This window comes from Ochlerotatus camptorhynchus, unplaced genomic scaffold, assembly GCF_037179485.1.
Source record: "Ochlerotatus camptorhynchus isolate MF236.1 unplaced genomic scaffold, CSIRO-AGI_Acam_v1.1 ptg000438l, whole genome shotgun sequence".
Lineage (NCBI taxonomy): Eukaryota > Metazoa > Arthropoda > Insecta > Diptera > Culicidae > Ochlerotatus > Ochlerotatus camptorhynchus.
Window position 1 is genome coordinate 658,487 of NW_027040924.1, and position 18,604 is coordinate 677,090.

The 18,604-nt window shown below is 37.4% G+C and overlaps 1 protein-coding gene across 1 annotated transcript; it reads left to right on the plus strand.

Moving 5' to 3' along the window:
• The first annotated feature begins 10,878 nt into the window (after window positions 1–10,878).
• Ppt2 (palmitoyl-protein thioesterase 2) lies at window positions 10,879–12,253 on the plus strand. Its single transcript, XM_065234737.1, has 3 exons — window positions 10,879–11,170; window positions 11,245–11,494; window positions 11,565–12,253. The coding sequence occupies exons 1-3, from the start codon at window positions 11,036–11,038 to the stop codon at window positions 12,035–12,037; spliced, it is 858 nt and encodes a 285-aa protein (XP_065090809.1). The 5' UTR covers window positions 10,879–11,035; the 3' UTR covers window positions 12,038–12,253.
• The last annotated feature ends 6,351 nt before the right edge of the window (window positions 12,254–18,604 follow it).

Sequence of the window (18,604 nt, forward strand, 5' to 3'; positions counted from 1 at the left end):
CAAATACCCTGCACCAAAAATCGTAAATTAATTACGTATTCGTCCGATAGGACCTCTTTATCCGTCAGCACACGGCCGGCCCGTAAACTTGGAAACAGGTTCCGAGCCCAATTGTCAAGGGCCAAACATTATTATCTGGCCAAACGTAGGCCATAATCGTAAAGGAGTTTTTACTTCTCGGCTTGACCGAGGTGGCCTTGCCACGGTCGGCCGATCGTGCCAACGAAGGACGACGCCTGCCATCCCACCGTCCAGCAACGCCCGCTGGCCTTTCATCCGCTCGCTTCGCCAATCTGGCGAGAGTTCCGGCCGCACAGTAGGACAGGAGTCACTGTGTCGGCCATCCCGATTCACCATCAACGGCAGCAGCGGTATGTACAGGTACAGCGAACAACGCGATTAGGCTACACGACACATATTACACGAAATTATGAACACAGAACAACACGCACACAACACAGAAAGTGGCAAATAAACGCATTTAAAGAAAAGTGAAAGTTCTTCGTTTTTGTATCACGAAACCCTCTGATTACCCGGTAGCTAGCCGACCCTGGGTGTTCCGGAGTTTGCTCTTGTCGCCTGAGTCGACCGGGTGCTGTATGTTTGATCTCCGAGTAGGTAGTTGGTGAGTGCTGAGTTCTTAAAACAGTTATAAGTGAGTAAAAACTTATGATTTTAAATTGGCTCACTGTTTAACTAGCGTATTGGTCCCACCCAAATCGATTAACTTACCCCATTCTAGTCGAAATTCTAGTACTACACATTTTTTGTTTTGATTTGCTATGAAAGTTAAACAGATAAAATGAGAGATTCGTGGATTTTCCTATGTTTCAAGGGGTGCAGCGATTAGCTAGGGACCGAATATAGTACCAGAACTGAGCCAAAAAGTTGAGCACGTTTCTTCGGGACCTACTAGCACAAACGAAGTGACAGACGACTAACTGGCGAAGAAATCAATTAAAATAATGTGGCTCACTGTAAAAGAATTTTCTTAGAAGCTTGTGCCATCATCCACCAGATGGGATAGTATTTTTGTTTTGGTTTTGCACAAAGCTAATTTTGTGTACAATGATTCTTTGACAGTGTGCAAAGAGTGTATCATTTTGTCATTTTTTTAAGCATTCCAGTTTTGAGTAGAGTGAAAGAGATAGAACCAAAACATTCTAGTACATTTGGTGAAAATGCTAGTTCAATCCAGTAGTAGTGTTGCCATGTGGTACAATCCAGTAGTAGTGGTGTTGCCATGTGGAACACTGAAAAATTACAATAGCAGGTTAGTCACCAAAGTTTTCGAGCCACTCCGTCTGTCACTTCGTTTGTGCTACTAGTCTTAGAGTTACCTCAATGGTTTTATCACAAACGATGTGACAGACGGAGTGGCTCGAAAACTTTGGTGACGCTCCTGCTACTGCAATTTTTCAGTGTACCACATGGCAACACTAAATGTACTAGAATGTTTTGGTTCTATCTCTTTCACTCTACTCTAAACTGAAATGGATAAAAAAATGACAAAATAATACGCTATTTACACACTGTCAAAGATCATATTGTATGTATGTATGTAAGGTAGCCACCATCCCTTCGAAGATCTTGTCTTGTATGCACCTCCACTTAATAGCAAGATCAATTTGAGCTACCGCTCTGAATTCACAATATCGCTGTATGAAGAGCCAAAAACGGTGGGGTGGACCCGTAAGCAGAGGCACTTACGCGAAATCCACGGGAATTTAAGAATCTCCTTCCAACGATACGATCCAACAAATCGAATAACGCAATTCGCAATACTTATTAAGCTTCCTACAGAATGGTTTGTTAAGAAGGGCGCGTCAATCTCCATGAAACTGTTGGAGTAGAATTCACACCATCACAATCGAATCGGTAGGATAAAGAAAATGATAGTGGAGCATTTCCAGCCCAAAACGCAAACCGGTTGGTCATGAGTGTTTCCGATTTGAATGAAACATTTCTCACGTGTTCGCTGCTACTAATGGTTGCATTTTTCATTTAAATATGATTTTTTCCTCCAGAGTAACTTTTGAAAAGGGCGTATAAAAAATGGATTATTTTTTTTTTCAAAAAATCATAGCTCGAAAATTATTGATCTGATCAAAATGGCATATGAGAAAAAGTTTTAGGTAGTTAAATTATCTTTGCAGAAAAAAATACACTGAAAGAAAAACTTAGTAAATTAGTATTTAAAAAACGTAAAACGATGATTATCTCAAAACACCCCCCCTTCGATCTTTATAATTTTTTTTTGCAAGAAAACTGATAAAATGCCCTAATATTTGGTGAAGAGTGTATGCTGGTAACTTTCTTAAAAAAAAAATTATAATTTTTGAAATTTTTGTTGGTTTTTACAAATTGGTGAAATTGCATATTTTTTAGTAAAATAGTAATTTATTTGGATTTTACGCATAATTTCCAAAAATATTGCATATAAAAACTTTTTTCCTAAGTCCAGCCGTTCTCAAGTTAATGCAATTGAAAAAAATAATTATAATAATTTTCTACATTTTGGGCCATTTTCTAATGTTAGTCGTGATGTCCAGCAACGAGATGTTTTTCCATGAATATATATTAAAAAAAGACAATTTATTCTCAAATATGGTAGCTGTCAGACTTACCCGTTTCTATTTAGACGCAGCGGAAAAGAAACAAGTTTATAAGTAAATACTCTCAAATATACCAAAATAATCAACAAACCCACTCATGTGCCTTTTTTCTGTCCTCTATTAGTTGTATACCTGGATAGAATTGTGTATGAGGCTCAAAACATAAACAGGTAAACAAATATGTTATTAAACCTGTAATTGAGATAAATTCTCTAGGTACTTCTCTGACGTATACCATATTGTGCCTTAAGAGCTCATCCCGCGATATCACAACTACATAAAAAGGCACCCCGTGGAGGCTTCTTACACTCACACTTAAAAAAGTTTGCTATAATCAATTGTACCTAATGAAGATAGGTATAATGTCAACATTGTAATTATTCTGCTACATATATATATATATATATATATATATATATATATATATATATATTGGGACGATCTTCACCTGTTCCATTCAGTTCATCTCTCTTAGCGTTTCAAGTTAAAAAGCAAGTAGTTTTTTACGATGGATAACAATTTCAAGTGTTGTAAACCTCCACCTAAATCAATTTCAAAGCATGAAACACAGTAGCAGTTCAGTTGTTTATCTCAAAATTATTAGAATTTTTAAAGTTGCAAATAACAGTCCAAAAGTGTATTTTTATGTCAGATGGAGCAGCATCACAATACAAAAACATAAAAAAAAATTTACTAGCTTTTGTGGATTTAAAGATAAGCATAATGTAGAAATTGAATGGCATTTTTTTGCAACTTCACACGGCAAAGGTCATTGTGATGCGATTGGCGGTACCCTTAAGAGAATGGCAACCAGAGCAAGTTTAGCTAAGCAACACGAGCACCCTATAACAAACCCTTAACAACTGTACAACTGGGCAAATAGTCGTAAAGAAGATCTTCAAACAAAAATGTCATTTTTTTATGTTTCTACGGAAGAATACAAAAAGGCTGACACGGAATTTGATCCAATTTTTAAGAAAGTGAAACCAATTCCTGGAACTCAAAAATATCGTTGCTATATTCCAGTTTCAAACAACCAAATTGCAGTAAAAATATTCTCTAATTCAAACGATACACCCAAATTATTCAATGTATTCAAATAATATGAGTTGTAAAATAAAATAATAAATATATACTGTTTTTTATCTCAACAAATCTTTCATTTGACCACATCAACGTGCTTCTCTTCCGCTGCCTCTAGATAGAAACGGGTAAGTCTGACAGCTACCATATCTGAGAATGAATTGTTTGTTTTTTAATATATATTCATGGAAAAACATCTCGTTGCTGGACATCACGACTAACATTAGAAAATGGCCCAAAATGTAGAAAATTATTATAATTATTTTTTTTTAATTGCATTAACTTGAGAACGGCTGGACTTAGGAAAAAAGTTTTTATATGCAATATTTTTGGAAATTATGCGTAAAATCCAAATAAATTACTATTTTACTAAAAAATATGCAATTTCACCAATTTGTAAAAACCAACAAAAATTTCAAAAATTATAAATTTTTTTTTAAGAAAGTTACCAGCATACACTCTTCACCAAATATTAGGGCATTTTATCAGTTTTCTTGCAAAAAAAAATTATAAAGATCGAAGGGGGGGTGTTTTGAGATAATCATCGTTTTACGTTTTTTAAATACTAATTTACTAAGTTTTTCTTTCAGTGTATTTTTTTCCGCAAAGATAATTTAACTACCTAAAACTTTTTCTCATATGCCATTTTGATCAGATCAATAATTTTCGAGCTATGATTTTTTGAAAAAAAAAATAATCCATTTTTTATACGCCCTTTTCAAAAGTTATTCTGGAGGAAAAAATCATATTTAAATGAAAAATGCAACCATTAGTAGCAGCGAACACGTGAGCAATGTTTCATTCAAATCAGAAGGGGTCGAGACAAAATTGACATTTTTTTTAACGATTTGAGCTAGAAATGCTCAGTGTTTATTCCCTCCTAGACTCCGGTTGTCATACCACTCCAATCGTCCAGTTCCATGTCAAATGATACCCTGATGCTCCCTCCCAACCCAGTATTTATTTATATATATAGTAAACATATGTAATGGAGAAATGAAAAATATAAGAACATTAAAATACGTAATAATGAAAATACATTTATATGGATAAAAAAACTGGTATTCCGCAATGAAAATAATAATTATTTTACATACAATATGATGCAGCTCTATGTCTCCTCAGCTCCCAATAAGGAAGATGTAACCCTGAAATTTCCAGGTTATATTATGCAAATAAATATTTTTAGCTAGAATGATACTTGATATGTTTGTGTTGTGTTATGTTGTGGGAGAGCTTGGGATTAAACCCATGATGTTCTGCTCATTAAGCAAAACCGATCCCTCTAAGGTTATCGAGCATCTCAAAACCAAAACACTAGATGGCAAAACATGATTAAGCCCTCACCTGGTATGTAATGAACAACAGAAATACGCGATAATTCATATATTTTCAGCATATGATGCAATATCACAACTGTTGATAAAAGGAACGGATCCCATCTTATTTAAGACCTGGATGACCTGAAATGTGTGTAACCGGGTTAATACTTATTTAAATGTAATGTAATATTGAAAATGCGTTATAATGCCATGTAACAAGATACAATAAACACAAGATTTTTACAAAACAGATAATGAACGATTCAGATTTCTTTTCAAGCTGACACTATGCTTCCCTGGAGCCACTCATAATAGCTAACATTAAGAATTAAATATGATAAAATGTAATTTACAATAATATTAAATGATGTAAAGTCAATAATGAAAGATATGTAGTACTATAAACACTATACAAATAGGATAACCAATAGCTAGCTTAGCTTAGATTGACTGCACCCCGTGATTGATCAGAATCAGTGAAATTGTACAATGAATCAACTGAATGGGGCTGGGAGTGACCGTCCATTCTCATTGTACAAGTTTCAGTGACTCTATATGTTGTAGATCAATAACGGCGCCGGCCACGTCCTTGCAATTAGGTGGGAGTAGGGAAGGAATATTAGAGTGACCTTTGTTGTTTGTGGGCCGTGTTTACCTCTGCACTCCAACAAAAGACACATAAAAGGAGATTTTGTTAGTAAGTTGCGTTTGTTGGATCAGGATTCACCTTGATAAGTGATGCGACCATGGTTTTAAATGAATCAGTGTTATCATGCATTATACTTGGATTTGCCCGAAGCCAAAACCAAATGGTGTATCATTGGGCCTTATTACGGGTGTCACTACACGGTGATAAGAAAGTGATACTCAGAATAAGAGCCGTGATTACCGTACAAATCAAATGGGAATCACTTCACCGTGACGACAAGTGACAACTTTTCACCGTGATGTGACATCCGTAATAAGCCCCATTATAATATAAATCTGAAGACGTTCCATCATCGAAATGCTGAAAATGAACTTAGAGCATGAGCATGAGCAAAATTGATCGCCCGCGACTGCCAACACCAAAGAGCTGAAAACCAATTCAAACAAATCAAATCAATAGACAAAACTAGGGTGAAAGCTGTAAGAGTGAATCATTACAGTATAAATCTAATGATGTTCCGTCATCAAAGAGCTGGAAGAAAACTCAAATAATTTAAATTAATAGATCCAGTCTGAATGAAGGCTGCAAAAAGAGAATAATTATACAGCAATGACCCCATTTTGTCAGCTAGCAAAATATGTGTATCTTAAACATTCATCTTGAAGGAGGAAGGTATGAAATTACAATTACGTGGAATTATTGAAAAATAACAGTCTGATGCGCGGAGAGATTGACAGGATCGGGTCATAACTGTAATGTGAATATTAGGAAGATTTATCATCATCAAACTATTCTTGAATTGACCTGGAAGAATGCTTGTGAATAATTGTTATACAGATAAATTAAATTGATAAACTAAATGGTTCAAGCAACAACTCCAGCCTGTAAAAAAGCTGAAAATAGGGAATCTTTACAATGTGGATCCCCGACGGTCTTCTACTCAGTAAGCAAAAGTGGCAGCCACCAGGCTAGTCGAGCTGCTCAATTTAAATATTGAAACCTTATTTTGTGAAGTTCTTAAGAATACCAATTGAAACAAAATGTAAACAAATAAAAGTTAAGAGTCTCATCCGAATCAAATGATTCCAAACGATACGCATTCATAGAAATTAAGTTTAAATAGACAAAAGTAGAAAAATGGAACAATCTCACCAAATCAGTCCAACTGAATCCCTTGCAAGCAGCTATGTCACGCTTGGTGTAGTAACTCCGATCATAGACCCGCCCTACGGGGATCAATCCTCTGGTCGAATGTAGTCGATTGCTCCATGACGCGAACACGAAGCGACCGCTCACAAAATCATACAACGCGTAAACAAACTGAAATCAAAAACTATCACACGCGACGCCACAAATTTCTGTACCGCAGATAGCGACATTTCTTCTGATGCCTGCAAACATGATTCATCACGTTTTCTTTTTCGATTCCAAAACTTCTCGGAAAGCGAGAAAACCACCAATCACACACGTAAGTATAACCGTCCGGGAGGCAGAGTGCCAGCGCTAATCTGGCAAAATCAGCGAACTCACGCACAAAATAGAAATAAACTTATACACAACCGTATCCGAACAGGTTCGAAGCTGGACACACTGTCAAAGATCATATTGCACACAAAATCAACTATGTTCAAATCAAAACAAAAATACTAGCCTAACTGGTGGCTGATGGCACAAGCTTCTAAAAAAATGAAAGGGTACGACCGCAGTATGACGTAGAACTACGCAAACTTGATGTATGTCATGCATTTTTGACTATTATACTTTATCTTAAATTTTTCAAGTATTGCAATGTTTCGTCCATATTACGCATGAGATAATGTATTTAAATTTAACGTAATGGTTAAGAATTGACAGAATTTTACCTACATAACTGTATTGGGTTGATCAATTTTGAGCTATTTTGCTGTGATCAATGAGCACTTAATGCGACATCGACATCGACTACAATAGAAACTGACACTGTCATATGTTGCGACCGACACCTGCGAACGTTTGAATCAAACTTGAAACTTATCGAACAACTCGACAGAGCGAGCAAAGACCGAACTGAACTGCTTGACGGACCAGCAGAGAATGATCATGAGCAGAGGCACGACAGCAGCGCTGTTTTATATCTTTTCAGGTTCAAGCAGAACGATGTGCAACCAAGTGGTACTCGATTATGTCGTCTGGGTTTGGGAGATACGTTTATTTCATGAAAACAATGATAACATTATCATTTGTACATTTTTCAGAAGACTTTGTATGGCAAATTTGAAAAATATTTATTTCAGCAGATTTGTAATGTTATATCCTATCGATTGGCATACTTGGATTTTAATTTCATCTATAAATGACAAAGTTAATAGCGTTCAAAACCTAACACTATTTCACCACACATATTTTTTGATTTGCACCCCAGTATAGTCGACAAAGACGTAGTTCTACGTCAAAAATTCTATAACACCGAACCACATTATTTTAATTGATTTCTTCGCCAGTTAGTCGTCTGTCACTTCGTTTGTGGTTTTATCGTTGAATGCGGGACTTTTGGTTACCTGGGTAGATTGTAACACTACATATTTACCTATGTCAACTACTGCGAATCAAAACAAACATAGTGTAGTACTAGAATTTCGACTAGAATGGGATACGCTTATAGATGTACTTGGGACCAATGGCTAGTCAAGTAGTTAGCCAATTTATAATCGTTAGTTTCCACCGGTTGCTAAAACGGCCCAACATTAATTTTTTTTTTCATTTCATTGAAAAAAGCCAAGTGACGTAGATGGGCCAATAATTGACCACTTTGTTAAGCAGTTTTGGCGTGACTTTCTACCAGCGATTTCATAAAACTGGACCAACTAATTTCTATTTTTCATGAGACGCACAAATGTTGGCTACTTTTCTCGTGGTTCTAGACGAAAAAAAAAAAATACAAAATAATGATTTATTTCAAAGTTCGAGTGGTAGCAAACGTCATTTAACCTGCTCGAATGAAATGGTTAATTGAAAATTTTGAAGCCAGAAGAAGCTCGAAAAAACCTTCTAATAGAAGCCGGAAAAACCTCCATAGTGGGACGAAATCAAAAAAAAGTGGGACATAGAGCTTTTTGACGTGTAATTGATGTAGTGTGCATTTAAATCGAACGAGTGCGAACAAAAGGGAAAACAAACCGTCCATTCATTTATAGATGTATGTATATATGTGTTCTAGATAGAGAAAGACGATTAAACAACAAAAAGATCTATTGCAATTTGCTACGAAACTATTGAGTGTAGCATTTTGATGTCTGCTAGAATGTTTTTACACTTTTTGAGCACTTTATTTGAGTAGTAAACATTTTTGCTTAAAGCAATTTGGTGTCTTCGGCTCTCTTATTTCTTGATTCATACGGCATGAGTGCACGGAAGACACCACGACGATACAATGTAAAAGTGCACTTTTATAGGCGACTAGCTGAGTGTGCCCGGCCTTGCTCGAGATTCAATATTAGCTTGAGTTTATACGCCGATATAAAAAAAAACATGCTTTTGTACGTAGCCCCCCCCCCCTCTTATCTTAGGAGTTAACCCCCTATGACCATCTCCTTATACCTCAACATGCCAAATTGGGTTCCAGGTGCTTGATTAGTTCTCGAGTTATGCAGAAATTTCTGTTTCATTTGAATGGGAGCCCCCCTTACAGAGGGGGGGGGGGGTCTCAAACCATCATAAAAACCTTTCCCGGTCCCAAAAACCCCTGTATACAAATTTTCACTCCGATTGGTTCAGTAGTTTCCGAGTCTATAAAGATCAGACAGACAGACAGAAACCCACAAGACGCGACGCGAGACAAGACACAACACTTATCGTTCTTACAACTTTAAAATAAATTAAAATTTACCTTACTGTCGACCGGTTTTGGGCGTGATGCTGCCCATCTACGGGACAATGTCCGACATTGTCCCGTAGATGGGCAGCATCACGCCCGAAACCGGTCGACAGTAAGGTAAATTTTAATTTATTTTAAAGTTGTAAGAACGATAAGTGTTGTGTCTTGTCTCGCGTCGCGTCTTGTGGATGTCGTGTAGTTCTTACGTTAGCACAAAACATAAAAAAAAAATAAGTGAGGCAGAAATCCATTTTTAAATGTATAGATAGATAGATTATGTACTTTTGAAGAGGCCAGCTTCAAACGCAAAATACAATTTACAATTCCAATGCAATGCCTCTTGGGGACCATTTTTGGCATCACCCTAATTTTTTTCAAAAATTGTATATACACTACCTGAGGCTGAAACAAATTTGTTTTTCAATTAGCCAATTATCACATACAATTATGGAATGTTTTAAATGCATCCCATGACGAGCATAAAATTCCCGTCCAGACTAAAGAGGCTAAATTTGGTAAAGAGGCGACACCTCATCCATTTGGCAGATTTTCTGCCAGATTGGAATGAGTTTGTCCAAGACCGATTGTTTAAATTTTGACGTGTCGTCTCTTTCTGAATTCAGCCATGGTTGAGAACTACTGGTGCTACCTTAATGGCGGTAAGCTCCAACTCGGATTAACTTTTAATACCGTCCCTGTTTGTATGATCTGAAAAATGTTTGCTCAGAGTTATGTTGATTAACTCTGATGTCGACATCAAACCAGCCGGACATTCTTGATCAGGATTTAATCCGAGGATAATACCGGTTGGAGCTTACCACCATAAATGAATCTGATCTTGCTTTTTTAATGCATAGCCGTCTGTGCCGTAACGCCTGTAAAGAAACATTTCAAAGCAAACGTTCGAGTAAGCTTTGCAATAGAAAAGCTCTTTTTCAACCGCTTGCATGCGCTTTTTCTTTACCGTCTGAAGCTTTTGAAGATAATCATTGAACTCACTCTCTGCGAAGCTTTCTCCAAAACAACGGAAAAGTATTTATCTACACATTTATATTGGATTTTTTTTTCACTTTTTTTAGCATAAATATCTCATAAAAAATCCGTCATTTAAAATTAATTTGTGTAAAGCAGGTATCATAAAAAAATGCATTTTGTTACTTGAGTTAAGGAGAACCTCCTACAGCTGGTTAAAGTGAACGTAAACAAATTTGTTTGTATCTTGCGTAGAAGGAATGTAGGATTATTCTGCGAGTCGTGTGACCCTCTAGTGATGTGACTGTCCATTTGATTTGCGACATAGACAAAAGTCACCCGACTCGCAGAATAGGAATGATGGAAAGCAGCTGGTCGTCTACGTCGTGGTCTGTTCGACGTGCGACAGTGCAGTACACAACCACCCAAAACAAAGAAAGAACACATCCATCGATCGATCGCGTCGGGCGACATTTCCTGGTCTCTACAATCCATATCCACTTCAAGTCTGTGATTCCGAACCCAAAATTTAGCTCTTAAAATGTATCGATTATGTGTTTGTGCTGTTTTACTAGTAAATTTAAGTATCATAAGTGCCTATAGACCGGTAGTGATAATGCATGGAATCCTGACGGGGGCGGACAGTATGCTGCTCGTGGTGGACGAAATACAAAGGGTAAATACGCGTTAATTAGGCGGAAGTCTGAATGAAATGATGATTTCATATGTATATTCTGGATCTTACGATAGCATCACCCGGGAACAGTTGTGTACAACGCTGATCGATTCGAGGGATGGTCCAGCTTGGAGAATGCTTGGCATCAGGTATTGGAATTAAATAGTGACCTGCAGGATATATGCCAAAAACATCCGGATGGAGTGATACTCCTGGGATACTCCCAAGGAGGACTGATAGCTCGGGCAGTGCTGCAAACATATCCTGATCATTGCGTGAAAAAGTTCATATCGCTAAGCTCACCACAGGCCGGGCAGTTTGGGAGTAAGTTTATAATTGCGTTTTATTCTTATCAATCACCATTACGATGCTTATCATTGACTTGTTATTTCAGCCGATTTCTTGCATTTGATTTTCCCGGCATTGGTGGCGAAAACAGCTTATCAGCTGTTCTATACCTACGTCGGACAGCACACTTCGGTCGGCAACTACTGGAACGATCCGCATCATCAGGACCTGTTTGAGCAATTCAGTATATTTCTGCCATACATCAACAACGATCTGCCATCGACGAATTCGACCTTGTTCCGGGACTCGATGCTGCAGTTGGATCAGTTAATTCTGATCGGAGGCCCAGATGATGGAGTTATTACTCCGTGGGAGTCGAGCCACTTCGGGTATTACAATGGAACCGATGATGTGATTCCGTGCAAGCAAAGGAAAATCTACCTGGAAGATCGGATTGGACTGAGAACACTGGATAAGAGTGGTCGGTTGAAACTTATCACTGTGCCTGGAGTAAAACATTTCGAGTGGCATTTGAACACGGACGTCGTTGACGAAGTGATATTGCCGCATTTGGATTAGGTTACTTGAGGACTGTGTGCGATAGAGAAGACAATGGTGCTGGCTTTACATGACCTTGGGATGGATTAGGTTATCAAATGGAGTGGACGTACCAGTTATCACTATACGTTTCTATTATTGCATATGGGAATTCCATAGGACATAATTGGAACACACCATAATAGGAACGTCATAATTGGCAGCCCGGAGTTAATTGTAAATACTAAAATATTTGAGTGATCACGTTTGTTGATAGATTGAAGTTTAATAATAATTAGATCAATTTTGAGTCACTATGGAAATTTGCAATGTGTTATTATGAAATGACATATCCACAATAGCAGAACCAGTAATCTCCAGTAAGGTTTTAAGCGCGGACGCGTTATTGTCTGGTGACAGATAAGAAGACATTCTTTCTTATTCAAGGGCAGGCAAGCTACAAATAGTTTTAAGTGTAAAGGATGTTAGTTGGAGACTTTATGACCGGCGGGACTAGTTCTTACGTTTAGGCGTAACTGAAGATATGTCAGATCCCGAGCAGGAGAAAATAACTAATTAATCACCTCTATTCCCGTTTTCGTACGAACAGGATTCGTTCGAAACGAAAGCAATTTCCCATTCCCGTTTTCGTTCGAAGCAATTCTAACTTTCGAACATCGTTCGTTCGAACGATGTTGCTATTCCCATTTTCGTACGAATGCGTTTTTTTGTCCGCTTTCCAAACGTCACTCCAAACTCGCGAATCGCGAGACAGCCAAGGGATAAAAACTTTGAAATTTTTTGTAATCGCTAATAAAAATGTTATTGTTAATTTGCTTCTCGGGGTTGATTGATTGATTTATCTTTATTAATGAGGCTTTCAGCTGGTTCGCCTCCAACGTGTTCGGGGTATCATCCAAACTATTTGTGGAATAGTTCAATCATTTGGGTTATCGTTCGTGTATGGTATTTTTTTATAAGGGATGGCCTGAGTGTACAAAAAAATCTACAACCAAATTGTTGGTGTTTGATTGTAATAATTTTACTTAAAATTACGTGAAGTTAAAGATCTCATATGGAAATTGATTGAAAAATCATGCAATAAAAATATAGATTTTAGATTAAAAAAAGGATCGAAACAACTAGAAAATTTTGGACAAAGCCATTTCTGTAACAGCTTACATAACAAATATTTATGTATTTAATTATGACTCCAAAACATTGCCATAGCCATATACAGTCAAGATTCCTATAGTGCGGATTCGTTCTTGCCGGATTGCTATAGTACTGAATCCACTGGATTCCTATAGTACGGTCGATCCGGCATTAACGAATACACGTAGCATAGGGATTAGAGCTAATTGGGACCAAACACTGATTGTACGGCAATTTGAAGAGATAACTTCCTGATGTCTTTTAAGAAGTTGTTAAGCAGAAAGTTGGCCACCTTTTGGGACGATTCAGTTTCCGGTAGGACACAATTCTGATCCTGTGGAAGATCCGGAATATCCGTAAAAGTGGCCAATTCATGAAACTGATCCTAAAGCTCCGCGGATTTTTCGAAACCACTCATAAACGTCTTATTAGAATGAATTTGGAGTTGTGACCGGAATATGGGCCCTGGGGACCACGGGATAGTTCACCGGAAGATCCGGAACATCCGTAAATGTGGTCAATTCACGAAACTGATCCTAGAGCTCCGCTCATAGACGTCTTATCAGAATTAATTTAGAGTTGTGACTGGAATATGGACTCTGGGGACCACGGAATTGTTCACCAGAAGATCCGGAATATCCATAGAAGTGGTCAATTCATGAAACTGATCCTAGAGCTCCGCGTTTTTTTTTAAACCACTCTTAAACGTCTTATCAGAATGTATTCGGAGTTGTGACTGGAATATGGACTCTGGGGACCACGGGATTGTTCACCAGAAGATCCGGAATATCCATAAAAGTGGTCAATTTATGAAACTGATCCTAGAGCTCCGTGGTTTTTTTTTTAACCACTCATAAACGTCTTATCAGAATTAATTCGAAGTTGTGACTGGAATATGGGCCCTGGGGACCACGGGATGGTTCATCGGAAGATCCGGAACATCCGTAAAAGTGGTCAATTCATGAAAATGATCCTAGAGCTCCGCGGATTTTTTGAAACCACTCATAGACGTCTTATCACAATAAATTCGGAGTTGTGTTCGGAAAATGTACTCTGGGGACCATGGAATGGTTCACCGGAAGATCCGGAACATCCTGAAAAGTGGTTATTTCATGAAACTGATCCTGGAGCTTCGTGTTCTTTTTTCGAAACCGCTCATAGACGTCTTATCACAATTAATTCGGAGTTTTGACTGGAATATGGACTCTGGGGACTACAAGATGGTCCACGGGAAGATCCGAAACATCCGTAAAAGTGGTAAAGTTATGAAACTGATCCTAGAACTCCGTGAACTTTCCGAAAACACTCATACACGTCTTATCAGAATGAATTCAGAGTTGTTACCTGAATATTGATTGTGGGGACCACAGGATGGTTCAAAAGAAGATCCGGAACATCCGTAAAAGTGGTCAACTCATGCAACTGATCCTAGAGCTCCATGTTTTTGTTTAAACCTTTCATAAACGTCTTATTACAATTAATTCGGAGTTTTGACTAGAATTTGGACTCTGGGGACTACAGGATGATCCACCGAAAGATCCGGAACATCCGCAAAAGTTGTCAATTCATGAGACTGATCCTAGAGCTCCATGAGTTTGTGAAACCAGAATGAATTTGGAGTTGTGACCGGAATATGAACGCTTAGACGGAAAATGGACCTTTGGGACCACGAGATGGTTCACCAGGAAGATCCTGAACATCCATAAAAGCCGTATTTATGAAGACAAAAATATTAGTACCAAAACCATAACTTTTAGGTACATGGTGTCTTCGGAAAAGCTTATTCGTATTTTTTCAACCTTTTTTATTACTTGAGATAGACTAATGCAGTTTTTTTTAAGTTGTAGGACAATCAATTTGAACCAACTTTGCTCATGGCATCACATTTTTATCTCTTATGGTTCATGACTTATGGTTATTTTAAACAAGTAGGTTGGAGTGGCCCCTAGAAAATCTTTCTTTAAATATTTTTATTGGTGATCAACGTATAAACAATATTTAAAGAAAGCCGATTTTCTAGGGGCCACCCTAACCTCTCGTAAAAACATTATTCCAAATACTTTTAGAACTTTTTATGACGCATATTTTTGCAGAAGTCACTAATTTGAATCTCCTTATGGTTAATTAATGGCTAGTTTTTTATAAAAAAAAAGATTTTTTTAAATTAAATTATATTCTTTAAACAAAAAACGCTCTCACAGTTTTCCCACAAATACTGAAAAAACACGATCTTTTAAATGAAATCGAAAGTTTGAAAATCGGTTTGCGCCATTTAGAGACATTGTCATTTTAATAGAACCATTTTTTCGAAGAAAATCTCCATTAATTTTCTAATAATAAAAAAAGATTGCAGCCTGGTTGCTTCAGCAAAAATATGCGTCATCATAAGTTCTAAATGTAACCGAAACAAGGTTTTTACGAGAAATGAACTTATGAAAAGATATTCGAAGAAATCTGTTTTTTATGGGCCATTCTAACCTGCTTGTTTAAAAAATCATAACTCATGAACCTTAAGAGATAACAATTTGGTGTCTTGAGCAAAATTGCTTCGAATTGATTGTTCTACAACTTTTAGAAAATTGCATTGGTCTATTTAAAATAATTAAAAAAAAGTATGTTTTTTCAAAGCTCCAATTTTGTGAACCACCCTAATTTCACTAACATAAAAAGATCGGCCAAACAATATGAAGAAACTTTCCCGAAGACACTATATGCCTAAAGCTGACGGTTTGGGCGCAAACATTTTTGTCTTCCTAAATACGGCTTTGGGACCAGTGGATGGTCCTCCGAAAGATCCGAAACATCCGTAAAAAGGCTCAATCCAAGGAACTGATCCAAGAACTCCGTTTTTTTGTAAACTCTCATACACATTTAATCTAGCTCGGTAAAATCTCCAAAAGCCGATTATCTCGGCATTCTCTTTTGCTGATATCTCTGCAAAATATCTGTTTGTTAGCTGACAGCTCAGCAAAATGTTATTTGTTAGCTGAGTCTCGGCAATTGTTTTACTGAATCTCAGTAAAATAAATTGCAGAATTACTCGGCTGTTGGAATCTCGGTGAAAATATTTAAGTGTTTAGACGTCTTATAATTATGAATTCGGAGTTATGATCGGAAAACAGACCCTGGAGACCATGAACGCTCCTCTGGAAAATAATAGACAACTCATCAGAATGAACTCGGAGTTATGACTGGAAAATGCACCCCAGGGTCCATTGGATGGTCCTTCGGAATATCCGGAACATCCATTAAAGTGGATAGGTCAAGAAAACTGATCTAAGCACTCTATGGTTTTTTAGAACTGCTCATAGACACATTTTTTTTTATTTATTATCATGGATGATTTCTAAGTGGTATTTAAATAATTAATAACTTTTAGTCACTTTTATCGGAATTTTTGAATATTATTCCTTGGATTTCATGGACTTATTTCCTTTGACTTCTTGGAGATGTTTCATTGGAGTTACAAGTTAACGAGGGACTAGCTTCAAAGTTTATATTTTTAATTCATCACATCAAAATTTATTCAATAAGCCATTTGAAAACATCGTCTTATTGAGTTATTATTAATATTAATTTATGAGTGGTTTTGAAAAAAAAAACAACCGTGGAGCTCTAGGATCAGTTTCATGAATTAAACACTTGCAATGATCTTCCGGATCTTTTAATGGACCATCTCGTGGTCCCCAGTATAAACTGTCTGGTCAAAACTCCGTTTTTATTGTGATAAGATGTCTATGAGTGCTTTCTAAAAAATCGTGGAGCTCAAGGATCAATTTCATGAATTGAGCACTTTTAGGGATGTTCCGGATCTTCAGGTGGACCATTCTGTAGTCTCCATATTCTTATTTCTGAACACAACTCCGAATACATTCTGACAAGACGTTTATGAGTGATTCCGAAAAATCCGTAGAGCTCTAGGATCAGTTTAATGAATTGACCACTTTTACGGATGTTCCGGATCTTCCGGTGGACCATCATGTAGTCCCCAGAGTCCAACTTAAGGTCACAACTCCGAATACATTCTGATAAGACGTCTATAAGTGGTTTGAAAAATCCACGGAGCTCTAGGATCAGTTTCATGAATTGACCACTTTTCTGATGTTCCGGATCTTCCGGTGAACCGTCTCGTGGTCCGCAGGGTCCATATTCCAGTCACAACTCCGAATTCATTCTGATAAGACGTTTATGAGTGGTTTTGAAAAAACCGTTGAGCTCTAGGATCAGTTTCAAGAATTGACCACTTTTACGGATGTTCCGGTTCTTTTAGTGGACCATCCTGTAGTCCCCAGTGTCCATATTTCGGTCACAACTCCGAATTCATTTTGATAAGACGTTTATGAGTGGTTTCTAAAAAATGCGGAGTTCTAGGATCAGTTTCATGAATTGACCACTTTTACGGATATTCCGGATCATCCACAGGATCAGACTCTTATCCTACCGGAAACTGAATCATCCCAAAAGGTGGCCAACTTTCTGCTTAACAACTTCTCAGAAGACATCAGGAAGTTATCTTTTCAAATCAGTAAGATTTTCAAATCTTCAACCAAAAAATTTCAACAATGTTATTGTTTTGTTGACATCGTTTGACAGTCCACTTGACCGAATAATGTCAATTTCGTGCGCGGTCTATGCTTAGAATTGTTAAGAAATGTCAAAGTGCATCTGGTACCACTAACACTGTTTATTTTCGAAAAAGCTTTCGTTCGAACGGGTTCGTACGAAAACCAGAATGCTGTTTTCGAACTCGTTCGAATCGAGTCGTTCGTACGAACGAACGATTCGAACGAAAACGGGAATAGAGGTGATTATCTTCTTCATCATCCTCTCTCCTCCTTTTCTGAGCTCTATTTTCGGTGACCATGCTCTCTTTAATTTCATGCGTTGCAATGTCATCGTTGGTGTTGGTGCTTGTGTTGACGCTGACTGCCTGCACAGGTGGTTGTATAAAGCTCTCTCCATGAAAAACAAAACGACTTGACGTTTTTCGGCGAGAGTCTGACAACTTTAACTGACGTTTATGTGCTGTGACCAACTTTCCACCAAGAGAAACCTGTAAAATATTTGAAGATATTCGTTTTATAAATTTTGCGGGTAGCCACTTCCGTATGTCTGTTTTATTATTGTTTCTGTAATATATCAGGTCTCCAGGTTTTAGACGATCAAAAGCATCTAGTGGTGTAACTACAGGATTACTATTTTGGTACTCGTCATTTGATTTCGTTAAGTTATTTTCAAAATTACTCTTTGGATGGATCAAATCTAATAAAACTTTTGGTTTGTAGGAGAGAAGCCTCTCCGATGGGAATTTATCGTCAGTTCCTAAACAAATATTTCTGTAGTTGATGAGAAAATATGCAATTTGTTCATCAGTGTCTAATCTCCTCGTTTCAGGATCCCTTAAAAACTTTTTGAAAACATCTTTGACCAGGCGCATCATCCGTTCTGCCTGCC